Source organism: Amphiprion ocellaris, chromosome 3 (genome assembly GCF_022539595.1).
Source record: "Amphiprion ocellaris isolate individual 3 ecotype Okinawa chromosome 3, ASM2253959v1, whole genome shotgun sequence".
NCBI classification, from domain to species: domain Eukaryota; kingdom Metazoa; phylum Chordata; class Actinopteri; family Pomacentridae; genus Amphiprion; species Amphiprion ocellaris.
This window is the reverse complement of record NC_072768.1, coordinates 10,336,272-10,353,337: the sequence shown is the minus strand read 5'-3', so window position 1 is coordinate 10,353,337 and position 17,066 is coordinate 10,336,272. Positions and strand designations below refer to the sequence as shown.

The following is a 17,066-nucleotide window of genomic DNA, read 5'->3' as shown; positions in this document are numbered from 1 at the left end:
ACCACACATTCTATTCCATCTAGATATACAAGTCAATGTGTAAAATACACTAAGATCTCAATGCAATGACATGAGCAGTTTATAGCTACTTTATCCCAGTGAGAAAATGCTGTTTGGCTGTAATGTAAATGGCTGAATGAGCTGCCTGTGGAGAAAGTATAAAGATATTCTCATGCAGTGTGAATAAAAACGAAATAACAAAATGCAGGGTTGTGTTAGCCTAAGGATATGAAATAATCAATTTGTCACAGTGGCAGTTATCTAAATGTTTCCGTCTTAAATCATTACAATTCAGGCCATGCTGCTGAAGCAACACCATTGTCTGTGGTGCCACCTCATTTAAACATCCAGTAATCTGGGATCTGGAGGTAACGGAGGGCCATCTTGTTACAAAAAAAAAAAATTTGGCCTGCATTAAATCTTGCAATCTTTAAATAACTAGATTGGCCTAAATAACAGCTGTCAGCGGATGTGACAGAGGGAGCTGTCAAGTATCAGCATCAGGTGTTTTATTTTGTTCCAGTGCAACATTCCAGTGAGCACCGATGGTTACACCTCCTCTTCATTTTCTTACAGGTTTACATGCACCAACACAGATCCCTTATCGATGATGAAAACCCAAAGCCATGACTTTAATCTGTGATATCCTCCGGCTTGTAGGTGTAGAGCAGCTAAAGATTTTTGCATTCAAGTTAGTTTGACGTCATAATGGTGCAGCATTTTAATTTAACAGTTCCAAGAATGTACCTTTATCTTTGGACAATCATCCTGCAACAGCATAGAACACTCTATATGTATTTACTCATTTTTAACTTCTGGTATGATTCCTAATACTTCATCATACCATTTTGGCAAAATGTTTTGGTAATGGCTCATCCTTGTTTTGTTTTTTCAAATGTTTTAAATCAAAAATCAAGTCGGCAACCTTTCTTTAAAAATGGATATGAAGTGTGGCTACAAAATATGAGGATTCTTGCCACTGGAGTGTTGTTTGGTTTGCACTTACTGAGACAGTCGTGGCTTAAATCGAAAAAAGAGCAAAACTGCGCACTGTGAAAAAGTTTTGTTTTATATGACAGCCTGGCAAGCTATTACAGTTAATTAGCAGATCATAAACTGGAACGCTGCAAATAAATACTGTCTGTTTGTAAGAATAATAATATCTGAGGAACACGCTGACTTCTCAAACCATCACATGTCCACAGTTCTCTATTTATTGCTCTAATATTCAACTCTGAGGACATTATAAAGGGTGTATCGACTCTCACGTTCTAAGCTAAAGCCAAAAGAAGCTCCTGCATGTCCTGATATGAAGATAAAGTAACCAAGCTCCTGTAAATAAGTGCTTTCACTTTTGTAATGGCTTTTCCCCCTGAGGGCAACCTCACACCAAGAAATTCTTCTCTTTCTTTTTTTTTCATATGTAGTCATTGCTATTGTGGAGGTTTAAGCAAATCCCATTCATGCTCCATCTCACTTTTACTCCATCCATGAGTTTGCAAGGACCATTGATCAAATGTGGATTTGTGTGATTGAAAAACCTCAAATGGAAATATTTGCTGTTATACAGCATGCTCTATAACCAAATGTTGAATCAGTGCCTGTGGAAGCAGAGATGTAGTTAACAGTGTCCATATTCATGGACTGCTGCTTTTGTTCATAGTTATAAAATTAATGTCTGCAGAATTTCTGTAAAGAATTCTTGGGACAAAATCTTGAAGCTAGGTTGTTTTCTCAGCCTGCAGTTTGCGAGTTCGGAAGTGGTTCGAGTTTAAGCCACCGTGGTTTTTGTTTAACTGTATGAAAGGTCTGCACTTTCTGCAGTTTAGGTTCAGAACTGACATCTCCATCCTGAAGCTGAAAGTAAAAACTCCAGACACACTCCTCAAATAATTCGCATTTGTACATAACCAGTTATTCTGAAACTTCCATACTATCCAGTATTGCAGTGAGATTTTTTTCAGACTTTCTAATTCTCCACATTTGCACCACAGAAATATTTTTTAGAAAATGTTGAAGGTCATCTGAATGAAGAGGAAAGTGCTGGAGCTTGCACCATACATGCTTTTACTAAACCTCCAGAAATACCACAGACAGGCAGCATGTTTTAGATGTTCTACAGAATCAGGAAAAGCCAGAGATTGAACAAGAAGATCATTTGAAATCAGCAAACCGCACTCTTGCTGTTTCCAACCTTTCATTATAGATTTTAACAGCATGTTGTCTTATAGTCGCAACAGTAGTTACAATGCAACCCTTCATTTACATTTTACAGTAAACTATCATGGTAAAACTGGAAGAATTGATTGTTAAAGTGGAATGTACATTAGTTTTTTGTGGAGAGAAAACCAGTCAAAACACAGCTCATAGATCAAAACTTTATTTGTCATAGGTGTGGCACTCTGCAAATTAAAATCATACACATGGGCTACTTAATCAGCTACTTAAGGAGAAATACAAACACTAATACGTGAGCAGTCATCTCATAGTTGTACGCACCACATCAGCACCACTTTCCAAAACATCCAAAATCTTCAAAAAGTAATAAAAACAGCTGTTATTCTTGTGCAACTTTACCAGCATGCATTAACGAGTCCTCTCTGAGTGCTATAAACATAATTATTTAGAATAAATGAACACATAAAAATGACTAAACCTGGTGACACAATGCTGTTGAAACAATAGTAGGTTGATAGAACTAGTAAATCTAAGAGTAGCTGATTGCCATTATAAAAAGTATGGCTTCCATTAGAACTAATACATGATTCAATATTTAGTTTAAGAAAATAAACCGTCTGAATAGCTGTAATGCGAAGCTGAAGTAAGCCTCTACTACATCCGTTTGTGTAGTTTTTACATATCCCCCACTGCTACCACATTACACCTTGAGTTACAGTAATTCAATACACTGTCTGCTGCCTTTGGGGCCACATGTGAGCCATGTCTGGCTCAGGACTGAATGCTGCCACGGCTTTCTCTCTTGTGTCTTCTCCCAAACTTTTTCACTCTGAGCACATGAAAAAAAAAAAAGAGTGTGAAGCGAGTGGACTGCCCACTCTTCCCCTTTTTAAAGAGAAAAGAGAGGGCTCAAAGAGACACATCACAAGTGGCTGGTACAACTGCAGTGTTGTGCTGATGGTCGCTGTGCAGCTCCACTGGGACAGATGGGATTTAAGCTGCTTTGCCGAAGGGCACTTCAGCAGTAGTTTTCTAGGGGTTAGAGAGCACTTATCACACAATTCCCCCCACCCAGACTTTCCCAGCGAGTCCTTAGAGTTAAACCATTGACCCCTCTGGTCATTGCTGCTACAATGCGGCTGCCTGAAGTAATCATCATGTACGCTCCATCTATGCAGTCTTTAGCAGCCAAAACAACACAGCGTTTACACCACTCATCCTTCTCTCTGCAGTTTTTGATCACTTTCAACCCAACAGCAATGATTCAAACAATAAGCATTTACAAATACATTAAGAGCGCGCTGGCAGTCAGCCTAAAGAGTGATCATTGAGACAAATTGATCCCTATCTGTTCAAATTGGCACTATAATCTGTCATTGGCAAATTGAACACAGTGAGCTATTTGGGATCTATTGCCTTTTTAGATAGCGGCCCTTGGGGCACGCAGACACAGAGAAAGTGATCTACACCACTGAATGAACTCTATGAAACGGGCTCAACTAAAACATGCATATATGTCTACTTATGAAAAAAAATAAAATCCTACACCTTTTCCCTCACAGCTTACATACCACCAAATCACTTACACACACCACATTTACCATAAGGGGGTGTTAATTAAGATAATGGAATTCCATTTTTTATAATGACATTATTAGGAGGCCAAAATGACAGAAACATAATTTAAAGGACAGGTCATATGTTTGTCGTTAAAGTGTGTAAAAGCCACGCTTCAGAGCGAGCAACTCAACCATTAAGAAAGAATTCAAAAGAAACTGCAAGCTGGAAGAATAAGAACTAATTATCAGGTTGAAATGTGTAAAATAAAATAAAAACTCATTCTCTGCCCACACAGTTGGCGATTCTTTTTTTTAACATCTTGAAATTGTAAACATTAAAATATCCTTACATTAGAATATTTTGCTTATCTTAAGCTTTCCTCCTATTCCTTCCTTTGATTAGGAGTCACTTCTGGAAACTTTAATTATGTTTTGTCAGCAAATATTCTTTACCTAAATGGAGCCAAATGTACAAGCAGACATTTGACTAATTGGTCTAGTTTTTTTTCTTCATCTTTGCATATAAGCAACATAACAACATCACAATGAAGCACTGCTGTAAAGAGACGAGATAAAGCCTTTACTACACAGTTAAATTGTACTGACTGGTATTATGCAATGCAACAGATAAAAATGCCATGACATATGGGGCACAGCCACCATCAATCAAATGATCTTTATCAAGCAGGAAAAACAATTTGTAGGTGTTTGAAGAGTTTTTGAACGCTGACAGTGAGCTGAAGATGTTACATTTTTACCTGTTGCCAGTTAACAAGGAAATAATCTCTCCTGTTATGTAGATTTAATTCCTGTTTCTTATCCTTATGCTGATTTAAATTGTGTGAATTGTCAAAAAGTGACTAAGGGTGTTTTTTTTTAAAGTGAGACAGTTTAGTTTCTGTCCTTATTCCACAGTCATCTAATTCAATCAGACTCTTGAAGTTGATTAGCCTGGTTAACCTTTGCTCCTGCGCGGGTCTGGAAGGGTTAATCAGGCCGGGAACTTGGAGACCTTCGGGTCAGTATCCCTCTATCTGCATGAAGGACTTGGTGAAGGCACAGATAAGATTAAAGTCAACTCTTCTTTTCCTCCTTTAATTTTGACTTTTAACACAAGTGTGAGAGGACTCTTCACCCGTCAGCAGCACAATCCTCTCTTTTTTAAGAGTGCGTTTGAAAAGCCAGATTTATAGGATTGAAATATTTAGCCGAATTCTTTTGTTTAGTTTGAGTCCTGTAATCTGTTGACTTTGCGCTGAATAATTACCGCACGTGTCACTTTAACCTGCCATAGGAGTGAAAGCTGCTTTTTCCCCCCTTCTTTACGCGCGCGTAAATCTCAACTATTATCTATCTCGCTATCGATTAATTTAACTGCAATCATCCCAATCAGCACATCTCCACTCCTGCGTTCCGGGAGTGTGTGCTTTGTTTTACTAACAATAATAAAGTGATTTAGTCCCTTCTCCCAGCCGGAGCATGGGAAATCGTTAAAGATCCAGCTATTTGTGTGTGATCAGTAAATATTTAGTGCAGGCGACATCCTCTGTCTCTTCTTAATCGATACTGATCCCGTTGGGCAGCGCTATTGTTGTGTGTATGGAGGCTTGCTGAGCATATAGTGCTTTTATCCTCCTGCTTGAAGGGAGAACCGGCACAAATCACACAGAGCAAAGTTTTAAACCCGGGGAATAATAATAATAATGATAATAAAATAAAAAATAAGCAGAAGACTTTTTGGAGGGGAGGGTTTAATAGCTAATCAATTGTGTTGGTTTGGAAACGTTTGTGCGTAAAAATGGTGCGTAAATTTCTACCCAATATACATTTACGCGAGGTTAATTGGTATACTATTTCATATATATATTGGCCTTTTTACTTTCTGCATTACGCATAATTGCAAGAGCTGTAACTGTAAATGAATAAATAAATAAATAAAATGTGTTAATAGCTTCTTATCGTATTAAAGACATTAAAAATATAATAATAATAATAATAATAATAATAATAATAATAATAATAATAATAATAATAATAATAATAATGGAGGAGGCTCCAGTTAGGCATAGACTACTAAATATTTATTTTGTCAATTAATTTTCATTTTAATTTTTAATTACAGCCAGGCTCATGTTGCGTCTTTGCTCCCTGCCTCCATATATAATTTCAAATATGCAGACTCTCATAATACTTGCTCGCCACACTTAAAGACAGGTGTCTGTTCTGACTTCACCCCCTCCCTCTCTCCTCAATAGCCCACACAAAGCAGCGGCGTGCAAGCGCGCTTTGGCCATATTACTGTAGGAGAGAAAAAGGCGCACAGGATCTCTGCTTGCTGTAAAGCTCCACTTATCATTTCCAGAGGCAGTCAAATTGGTATTCTGCTCGGACGACACGCCAACTTATATCTCCAATTCCTCGCTCCTCATCATCATCATCAGCAACAACAACAACAACCAACACATGACGTGAATCAGTTGTTTGTTTCGGCTCTCCAAAGTTTTTGCATGATCAGACATTGCAATTTTCCAATAAACAGCGTGCGTCTTTTTTGTGTTTGATCCCGTCCCGTTGGAGAGAGAGAGAGGAAGCTTTGCCCGTTTCCAATCTGAGCACAAAAAGAGAAGACTAAATATATTCTGAATAAGAGAGAAGATGCATCCCGCTACGGACGAATCAGCAACATATGCATTTGGTAGGTTTGTTACTATAAGAATACAGCCTCCTGCCTCACTATCACTATCAAATAACTTCATGAGTGGGTGTTTGCAAAGTATTTGGGCTTTGTTGTGGTCATCCTATAAATTAACGCTTAATAATAAGCGAAAATGACTTGACAGAGTGCTCCGTATTCAATGCGCTCTGTGGAAATCTCGTATATGATGTGGTCTGTGGTGCAGCAGGACGCGTCTTTTTATTTGCACAGATAAAGGCTGTCCGCTTAATTTAACACAATTATTTAATTCAGAGCAGAGGAATAAAGCGTTGCTACTTTAGTGCTTTATCACAATAAAGAATGCAAAAGCTATACTTACCATTTTGAAGCAAAAACTGGCTCCTCGATAAGTCGATACCTTGCGGGGTGTTTTATTTACAGACTCTCCATGTTCGCGGGATCTGTAAATAAAACCGACAAAATAGTAATGCAGACAAAATATAATCGGCTAATTTGTTTTAGAATAAACACACAATTGGTCTAAATACCACCGCTGGGACTGCCCGAAGTGGCAAAAAAGTAAATCCAACTTTGGCAACTCTCGAAGCTTTGCCGTCCAAGTCATGTAAAACAGAATTTAAACAAACAGTCATCAGTTTAAAATGGTGCTCGTTAGTTTGGTCGATGCGGGCGACGAGACTGAAGCAGTTTCCGTGTCTGGCTCATGGCTCCTCTAAATTGAATCTTATTCTGAAGCAGGGAAAAATCATACGCTAGGGGGCACCAATATACTGTAATACATCCTGGGACAATGCATGCTGCTGCTTGTGTTTCTGCTGCTGCTGGCTGATGTCTGCAGGCTCTGACCAGGCTGGAGCTTCATCTGTGTGGCTTCTGTCAAGTTTTACCTGCAGTTCAACAGTTTATTTATTTCCTTTAAATAGCCTCTGGCCATGGTGAAAGTAAAGCAGTTTAAATTCAGTGCCAAAAATTATTAACCAACTGGAGAAATAAAAAAAGCCCGAACTGATCCCTCTATTCCATTCACGGCATCCTTCTCTTTGCATCACATCATCATAATCTGCAGATATTTATTTATTTGGCAACATCTGACCCATCTCAATTACCCCAAACTGCCTTTTTTTCAGTGCTGTTTATCAAGCTCTACTTTCATCCCAGCCTTAATGTGAAGGGCATGGCCTTTGACCTCCAGTGTCATTTTAAAAATGTAGTTCCTATTTAAAGCTAGAGTCATTTCACGTTTTTGAGCACAGAGGCTGCAGACAAAGCTCTGACTTTTGAGACCCAGATATGGCCTTGCTGACCCTGTGGATTAGGGACATTTGCAGCCAGTGGGATTTTCAAGCTTCAGCGGGTGCACAGATGATTTCAGTAGCCTGCCACAACAGTTTTTTTTTATTTTTTTATTTTTTTTGTGGATTGTGATGAATAGCACTTGGTGTGATTAGAAGCGCTAATAGGGATAACCTATTAACTGGTGAGAATAATTGCACGGAGGGATGTTAAAAAAATGAAGAAATACAGTCAACAGGCATCATTATTACGATTATTATTGTCTTGTTCACCTGGCGGGGGAATCCTTACAATGTCTGGTTTTGCTGTGCATATGTATAGACAAATGGCAGTGTTCACATGCTGGTATATGTACAGTGATGTTGATTTAAAGCATCATGCAGGCAGGGACAATTATTTTTCTCCCTTCCTCTATGTGTGTGTGTGTGTGTGTGTGTGTGTGTGTGTTTTTTAATTTCTTTCGCATGTGTCGACTGTCTTTATATCCACATACCTAAAAGGATCAAGACTGTAATGAACACAGATCATGCCCAGAAGGTGCATGTGTGTCTCAGGGACAAAATCTCCTTCAGCTTGTTCTTAGAGCCACTGGATATAATTCAGCGCGATATGAGGCAAAAGGAATTGAATTATTTATTTATTATTTTCTCCCCTTCTTCTTCTTCTTCTCTGTTTCCGTGAAATTGCTAAAGCTTTACCGGGGCTGCATGTGAATATAGCTTATGGGTTGATTTGAGTGAGTAGGAATGATTCCTCTCCTCTTTTTTTTTTTTTTTTTTTTTTTATAGAATAAACCAAACGCGTCTCTTTTTAGGACCAAGCGGCCCTCTCGACCTCCATGCTGGCTCTGGCAAGGTACCAAGTAGCACAAGTGCCGACTAGCCAATGGGGTTCAGGGGGAGGTCCCTGAGCTCTGACCAGTCAAACAGACTCTCCTTCCTTATATGGCAGCTCATCTCCATGGTAACGTGTGCTAAGTTGCAGCAGTCGTGTCAAAGTTCACTATATAGAGAGCTCAGTGAGCTGATCAGAGAGAAAGCATTCTGCCAGCCCGGCTCCTACCAATCGCAAATCACTTCCTAACCTCCGCCTTTTTAACATATTTGATCACTTTGATTCCCTACTCCTTTTTCCTATTATTTTTCAGCGCACGGAGGAGGTTTGCAGGTTGTGATCTTTGTTTTTTTTTTTAGTTGTTTTGTTTTTTGCTGCTTTCGCTTCTTTCCTTTTTTCTTTCTTTTTTTGCTTTTCCAAAAAGGAGGGAGAGAGTTTGTCTTCATATTCCAAGCTCTGAAAACACTCGGCTGCGCGCTTTTGCTGGCGCTATACCTCACAAGGAGAAAAAGGAAGAAGACGCGATTTTTTTTTCTTCCTCCCTTTCTCCTGTGCGTGCGTTTGAGTGTGTGCGTCTAAGCCCAGTTGGTGATTTTCTCCAAGACTTGTGCTGGAACTTGATAGTAGCTGCTACAGTGTGCTCACCGATTGTTTTGTGCTGCTGCTGCTGCGGGCACGGTCTCACCAACCTGCTCCATCCTCCACTGAACAGTCCATGCTACCTCGGCTGGTGATTTTTGAGTCTTTAGCCCACCTTTTCCCATTGATGGGTGTGCTGGATGGCTGACTGTAAGCGCCCCTGGACTTGGCCTTTAAGCGCAAGGCAGCGACTCAGCTCGCCATCGCATCAGTTTTGAAAACGTGCTCCGTCTCTCCAACAGCAATAAATCGACAGTTTTTTTTTTCTTCTTCTCCGGGAGACTCCAAGAGTGGATTCAACGTAGGCTAGATTTGACATTTTTCCTCCTCCTGTGTGTGTGTGCGGACGCGCGCGTGTGTGTGTGTGTGTGTCCGGCTGTTAATCACAGTTTCCACCGAGACAATTTTCTCCACCGCGACAGCAAAACGGCAGACAAAAAGTTTCTTTACGTTGACTGATAGATATGGCAATGGTAGTGTGGAGAGGCTCCCAGGACGATGTGGCTGACACCCAAGGCACCCTTTCCTCGCAGACCCAAGGAGGACTATCTCTTCCCACCCCTCAACCAGGCCAGTTGAATCTGACAGCCTCTCAGGTCGCCCCTCCGACCCCTCAGACTCCGGTCCAAGGACCCCCGAACAACACACAGTCCACGCCGACGAACCAGACGACGCAGCAGGCGGAGAAGCAGCCGCAGCACATCGAGTGCGTGGTCTGTGGGGACAAATCGAGTGGCAAACACTATGGCCAGTTTACTTGCGAGGGGTGCAAGAGCTTCTTCAAACGGAGCGTACGACGGAACCTCACTTACACATGCCGTGCCAACAGGAATTGTCCAATCGACCAACACCACCGCAATCAGTGTCAGTACTGCCGCCTCAAAAAATGCCTTAAAGTCGGCATGAGACGGGAAGGTATTGGGACTTTTTGTTTTCCTATTCGTGTTGTGTGTTTTGTGTGTCTCTAGGCTTTTACAACCTACTCCCCCCAACAGACACGAGGGGAAAAAACACATTATGTCGCCCCCCTTGTGTAGCTTCTCTCCCGATTATTCCCTCCAAGGTTGTGCGGCTGGAGCTCGCCATGGAGCCGCTGTGGTCGAGACGGTTGGATCTCTGCTTTGAGCTCCAGCGCGTTTCCCCCCCTCTCCTCGCCCTGCTTCCCTTTTAGCACAAATAATAACCGATCGCCACGTTAAGGCTGCCAAATTTTATATTTAGATAAAGCTACATGGGCGTATGAGATCCATCTGTGTCTGATAGATGATACAATATAGCCTCCTGCGCTATTATGGCGAGTGTCGAATTAAGAGATAGCGTGTTTCTGGCTGCACCTCCAACATGTATCCCGCTTGTTCTTGTTGTCTGTGTCCAGAGCTGGACAAGCAGAGGCTCGGATTGTGCATCAGAAACCCCCCGATTAAACCCCGACAATTTCTCTGTTAAAATAGGGCCTGCATGTGTGGGTAAAACGAGATGAATTGCTAAGTAGGTTAAGGGTTAAACATGCAAGGTCTCCCTTGCCCTCTTTGTGTTCCTTCACAGCCAGCTCATGTTGCTGTTGCTGAATAACATCATTTTAAAGCTAGACATGTGCAGGGCTTGTGTTAAATGTGTCTCAAAGCGCATCCCTACATGATTTGTCACACTCACAGCCTCGCTATTATCAACCCAGAATGTCTTTATTTTTAAAAAACTGCAATAATATATGTCTATGTGTGTGTGTTTTGATCCTACACAGTAAACACGCGGTGTGGTATTTGTTATTATTTTTAAGCTGCTTATTCTCTGTTTTTAAAATGCACTGTAATATTTAGCATGCTCACGGTGACTGTGTGATGATTTGTAGAATTCAGGCTTCAATATCTGTAGTTTCTCTTTTTACTGCAGCCGTGCAAAGGGGACGGGTGCCACCCACACAGCCACACCACGGTCAGTTCGCCTTGACAAATGGAGACCCACTCCACTGCCATTCCTACTTATCCGGATATATCTCTCTTCTGTTGAGAGCGGAGCCCTACCCGACGTCCCGGTATGGCAGTCAGTGCATGCAGCCCAACAACATAATGGGCATCGAGAACATTTGTGAACTAGCAGCCAGGATGCTCTTCAGTGCCGTGGAGTGGGCCAGGAATATTCCCTTCTTTCCAGACCTTCAGATCACCGACCAGGTGGCTCTGCTGAGGTTGACGTGGAGTGAGTTATTTGTGCTCAACGCCGCGCAGTGCTCCATGCCCCTGCATGTGGCTCCTCTCCTGGCGGCGGCTGGCCTTCACGCCTCCCCCATGTCTGCGGACAGAGTGGTGGCCTTTATGGACCACATTAGGATCTTCCAAGAACAAGTGGAAAAGCTGAAAGCTTTGCACGTTGACTCTGCTGAATATAGCTGCTTAAAGGCAATTGTGCTCTTCACCACAGGTAAGACAATAGACTGGCACACTCAAGTTCAGTGTGTGTGAATGTCACTAACCTGCACCCTGACATCAGCTAAATCAACGCTGACCTAAATATATCTGCACTGGCTGGAGGCTATTGCTCGTATTAACACAACATTCTACTTTAAATGTTCGCCTATATGTGCTGCCTTCATGGTCAGGGGCTGGTGGATAGGCCTGAGGCTAATAAATTATTTTTTAAAAAAAAACAAACATTTGATTAATCAAGTGATTTATCAGACACGGCTAAACTGGAAATTGTGGCATGACCACGCAAGAATTTATTTTTTTGAAAATTAAATTGACAGCAAATCGAGATGACAGTGCAGCCTGAGTGAATCATTAGAAAAATAAGCTCCAGTTAAATACAACTCCACATTAATTGCCTTCAGCATCATAAAATCTCGCTCTTAGCACACTTTTGGAGAAGCAAATAGCCTGCAGATGAATTTCCACACTTGGACTTTTTTCCAGCCATTTATCACTGTGTGTATACCCCACGTCTTGTTTGTAGGAAATGACAGATATAAATGATGTCAGGCTCCGAGGGGGAGGGGAATAGAAAAAAAAGGAAAGAAAGACAAGCCTAATGTCCCATTTGCACACAGTAAAAGCAAAGCGCAGGTTTCAACGCTCTCGTCATTTAGTGGACAGACGTGTGCGTAAAAACGCACGTTGGAGCCCAATACTCGCCCTGTAATTGCAAATATGCCACTATATGTATAGAAGACTACTGTGGAATATTTGTGCAGTGACAGGAGGGGCGGCTTTAATTTTTATTTGCAGAAATATTCTCTCCGCCTCGTAGAATTCAAGGCGTCTCTGGATTTGCTCCAGAACTGGGTCATGACCCGAACTTCCCAGATATTTGGTTACATTAGCCGCACCATTACAGGCGAAAATAATAATAAAAGAAACACAGGTATGGAAGATATTTACAAGGTTTCACCGATGACTGAGTCTTTGAAATGATACCTGCAAAACCACCAGCTTCTGGATTACATTTAGCCCCAGCAGCTTGCTATTGTTCTGGCTCCTTTATTTATAAGAGAGCGAGAAGAAAAAAAAGAAAAGAAAAAAAATCGCATTTCAGGTCATTGAATTTTATTAATAAGCCTTATTGGCTTAATTTGTCTCGTCCATACCTGAGTCCCGGAGGCTTGAACATGAGCTGCTGTGTTGTTGGGAGCTTTGAATGACACGCCTTTGCTACTTTGGTGGTTTGGTTGTTGTCATGCGTAAACTTTACAAACTTAACCAATGCGCGTACAAGCGTTTTTGGCACATTATCAGCTGCCGCCCACATGCAGCAGCATAGATAGTGATTATGCGTCTCTGATGGTATAGTATGACGGCAACTCCGTAGGCTATGGGCCCTTTTTTCCGAGCTAAATCTCTGCTCACTAAAGGTCAGCAGGTCTCCCATGCCTTTCCCTCTCTCTCTCTCTCCCTTCCCTCCCTCCCTCCCTCCCCCCTTCCTCCCTTCTTCTTCTCCTCCTCGCTCTGCCTCTGACTGGCCCATCAGAAACACAGTCTTCAGCTATGAATATGCTTAATTATTGAGTTTGCTTTTAAATGCACTTCAACGGGGAGAAATAGTGAGAATGGCGGAGCAGGAGGGAGTTGAGGCGGCGGAGGAGGCGATGCTGCCGTTTTCACTCGCAAGTTTGATTTAAAAAATGCATTCATAATTTTAAAAGACAAGCATAATATGATAGTCGAATTATTACGAGTTGCCGTCATTGTGTTGTTGTTTTTTTATTTTTAATTTGCTGTGGCAGTGTTATTGTACTGATTGCAAGTTGTTCAGTTATTCTCACACGTTAACAAACCACAACATTTATAAAAACAAACCTCCAAATGAACTCCGCTTCTTTTACATTTAGAATCATTTCCTCAAAATGTTGCAATGCTTTTTCTTTTTTTTTTTTTCTTTTTTTTCCCCCAACAATGACAGGCCATCAATTCTCGCTGTAATACATCAGCACAGTGGGGAAAAAAGGCTCCTAGTGAGAGAAACACATTAGGTTACACTTTATTAATGTTTATTTGCTTTCCCCCCTCCTCCTCCTCAGATGCTTGTGGCCTCTCAGATGTGGCCCATGTGGAAAGTTTGCAGGAGAAGTCCCAGTGCGCCCTGGAGGAATATGTCCGGAGCCAGTATCCCAACCAGCCCACACGGTTTGGGAAGTTGTTACTCCGCTTGCCTTCCCTCCGCACAGTCTCTTCCTCGGTCATAGAACAATTATTTTTCGTCCGATTGGTAGGTAAAACCCCAATTGAAACTCTCATCAGGGATATGTTGCTGTCGGGGAGCAGTTTTAACTGGCCTTACATGTCAATTCAGTAAACCAAGAAGGAGACGAACAAACAAAAGGTGGGGTTGGTTTGGTGGTGGTGGTGGTGGAGGTGGTGGAGGGAGGTGTGTGTTGGGGGGGCTGCGAGACTACAATGATTATAGCTGCTTTTGTGGAAGGAATAAAAAACCAACCGGCTGTTACACGGGGCTGGCTTTCATGAAGAAAGACATTGACGTAAATGACTGTGAATTCCCCCCCTTCTACTCTCCCCAAAAAAGAGAAAAAATTGAGACATCCACTGAACTTTCAAAATGGCAGATACAAGCTCCCAGTGTTCATGCAGAACAACCTGCTTCGATCCATTTTTTTTGTTTTTGTAATGAAAGAAGAAAAATGAGGAAAAAAAAGGAAAAGGGATTTTTTTTTTTGTTGATCCTTATGAGGAAATTTTAAGTATTAAGTGCATTTAAAAATGAAAATTTGGGTAAAAAAAGAAGAAGAAAAAACTGGAGAAAGGGAAAATACGAAACGTGAATTTTTTTCTTTTTCTCAGATGACTTTGTCCTGTGTCCATGTATAGCTGTGTTTTGTACTTTCTTTGTTCCTCCTTTCTGGTTCCAAACCGGCCTATGTGATTTCTGTAGTACAGGTGGTGTTATTTTCTAACACGATGATTTATTTTGAAGAAAAAAGGTGAAATAATGTTTTAAAAAAAAGACCAAAAAAAAAGTTCTAAAAAGAATTAAAACCACAGCAATAGGAGTTATAGGCTTATGATCTAGGCTTAATGCTGCAAGCGCACTTATATTCTTAGGATGACCAATAACATCTGGGGAAAAGGGAGCTAAATGGAGTTCATGTTCAACTTTATGACCCAGCGGAAACATTTTTTTTTAAAAATTTTTTATTATTATGAAGCTATAGGATTTGTTTTCCACTACTGTTTTTGACACAAGCTCTCTTAAAATTTGAATTAATTTGTTTTGACGCTCGCAGATTTGGCAAATAATCTTCCCCCCAATTTCACTCACCTCTGAATATTTGGCACCAGTTCCCCCAAATGGATATTAAATCTACAAGTTGCCTAAAGAGCTGCTCTTATAAAGGTATTAGAGACTAATATGTGCAGTGGCTCAGACTGCACTGAAAAATATAACTGGCTCGTTTAAAAAATAAAAAAAAAAAGTTGGAGAGGTCAAGGGGTCATAAAAGTTTGAAGCCTAGCCAGAGTAGTGTTTAATAGCAGTATTATTAAAGCGTCCCTGAAATGTCACCCTTTATTCACTTCAAGCATTAAGTGCCTGACAAGCATGATGTGATTTCTTATCCAAACGTTGTTAAAGTAGGCCTACAACATTTTTTGGGGGGAACACAAATTAGAAAAACTTCAGTTTTTTTTTTTTTTGGAAAAACACTGATTAGAGGCAGTATTCTTGTAAATATAGGTCAATTCATTTCAACGAGTTTTTCCTTTATACAAAGTATATGTGATTAAGAAAAAAAAATCTGTGGTTGCCATTTTTTTTCTCTCTCTCGGTAATACAACGTCTTCAAAATTGAGTGGCAGACTTAGCTAGTAGCACTGAAAGTTCTGTTTTTAATGTATATACATATTACTACAAAAAAATGTTTTCTTTTTCATGTATATTTAGACTGTGAATGCATGGCCACAGGTCGCTAACCTATTTTACCTTTGATATATAAATGTAAATGTTTTCTCTCTCTCTCTATCTCTCTTTCTTTTTTGTTTTTTTTGACTGTATAGATATAATCTGTGCATTCAGTACACTAGCCCTTGTATTTAAAGAAACAGAAAAGAAAAAAGAAAAAGAAACGACGTTCATTATTAGGCTACAGACTTAAACAGGGTGAGCAGGTTTGGAGAAGGAGCTGATATTTTAACTTTAGTGTTATTTGCTCCTCGTTTTTATTTTTTTTTTATTTTTGGTCTTTGACAGGTGCCGTGGTGCGCGTGCGTGCGTGTGTGCGAGAGCGTGTGTGTGTGTGTGTGTGTGTATTTGGAAGCTAGCAATTTTGTCCTTGTTTTGAGGCTTTTCTTCAACACACACACAAAAAAGAACACCATGTTGTGGTTGAATTAAAAGGGATCACTGATTGAACACTGATCTTTGGCTGTTCGTGGCCACATATGGACCAGAGAATGATACATGATTGTAATTATGAACAGTTTAAACTGACCCACGTTTTTATATAAATATATAAAAATATATGACTGCAGGGTATTGATAACGTATAGATACTTTTTTTATGATTATTATTATTATTATTAATTGCAAGTGATATATGTGAGTGTGTGTGAAAGTTTATAGTTGAACACAATTCTTGTTTGTTTGTGTTAGCTTATTGTAAACAAGCATTCTGCTGTAAATTTGTTCTTGGTATTAAATTATAATTTATGAATTTGAAAACACAAGTTTTTCCATGTTTTTTTTCTCTTATTTATTTGTGGGTTTATTTTTTTGGAAAGAAACTCTTCCGTGTGCCTTTTTGCATGTGTGTGTGGTCGGTTGGTGGGACTGGAGTCAATTTGCTGTAGCAGGATGTTGCCCTTTTGCCCCATGAAAGTGATTAATGAATTAGAAAATAATTAATCAATCAGGCAACAGGAGCCGCTCAACGCCTCCACTTCTCGCCACAATGTTATGATGTTTCCTATTTCACTAAAAAAAAAGAAAGAAAAAGAAAACACCGATGTGTGATTTCCCTACACTGGGTAATAATGGATTCGAGGTTTTGCTTGTCTGTGAAACTTCAGAAATAGGATCCCACTTGTAATAAGGCGCAGTGGCTCAACAGATAATAACATTTCATAACAGGAGAGTCCCCCTCTCCCCTCCCTCACACGGGACAAAGACCACAGTGCAGGATAAAAAAAAAAAAAAAAAAAGCTTCCCGACCGCTTTATTTGCGGAATAAAGTTTCACCTTTGGACGCTCGCATTAATATTAATGGGCGGAATTTATATACATCATGAATGGTGGCATCAGAATAACATACTGAAAGGAAAATGTTTGAAATCATTTCATGAAAATTGCTCTATTGCTGGTTGTTCTCATACCATTTTTATTTCTCATTTCCAGCCGCAGCTTCATCAGCACTATAATGGAACTTGTTGAACGCCATACACTTT

General features: G+C 40.4%; 1 protein-coding gene and 1 long non-coding RNA gene across 4 annotated transcripts; one reads left to right on the top strand and one right to left on the bottom strand.

Annotated features, from left to right (window-relative positions):
• Window positions 1–2,364: 2,364 nt before the first annotated feature.
• LOC111564869 (uncharacterized) lies at window positions 2,365–8,567 on the bottom strand. The gene is made up of 2 exons (XR_008601150.1): window positions 6,942–8,567; window positions 2,365–6,854 (listed from the first exon to the last, which is right to left on the bottom strand). It is a non-coding gene; the product is annotated as an uncharacterized LOC111564869 (long non-coding RNA).
• Window positions 6,051–16,349, top strand: nr2f2 (nuclear receptor subfamily 2, group F, member 2). Of its 3 annotated transcripts, none has more exons than XM_023264704.3 (3): window positions 6,051–6,432; window positions 11,071–11,598; window positions 13,691–16,349. In XM_023264704.3, exons 1-3 carry the CDS (start codon window positions 6,393–6,395, stop codon window positions 13,963–13,965), a joined length of 843 nt encoding a protein of 280 aa, XP_023120472.1. In that variant the 5' UTR covers window positions 6,051–6,392; the 3' UTR covers window positions 13,966–16,349. The 3 variants fall into 3 exon arrangements, with proteins under 3 accessions (XP_023120472.1, XP_023120470.1, XP_023120471.1); XM_023264702.3 differs by lacking the exon at window positions 6,051–6,432 and adding an exon at window positions 8,774–10,095 and having other exon boundaries at window positions 11,053–11,598; XM_023264703.3 differs by lacking the exon at window positions 6,051–6,432 and adding an exon at window positions 8,780–10,095.
• Window positions 16,350–17,066: the final 717 nt, after the last annotated feature.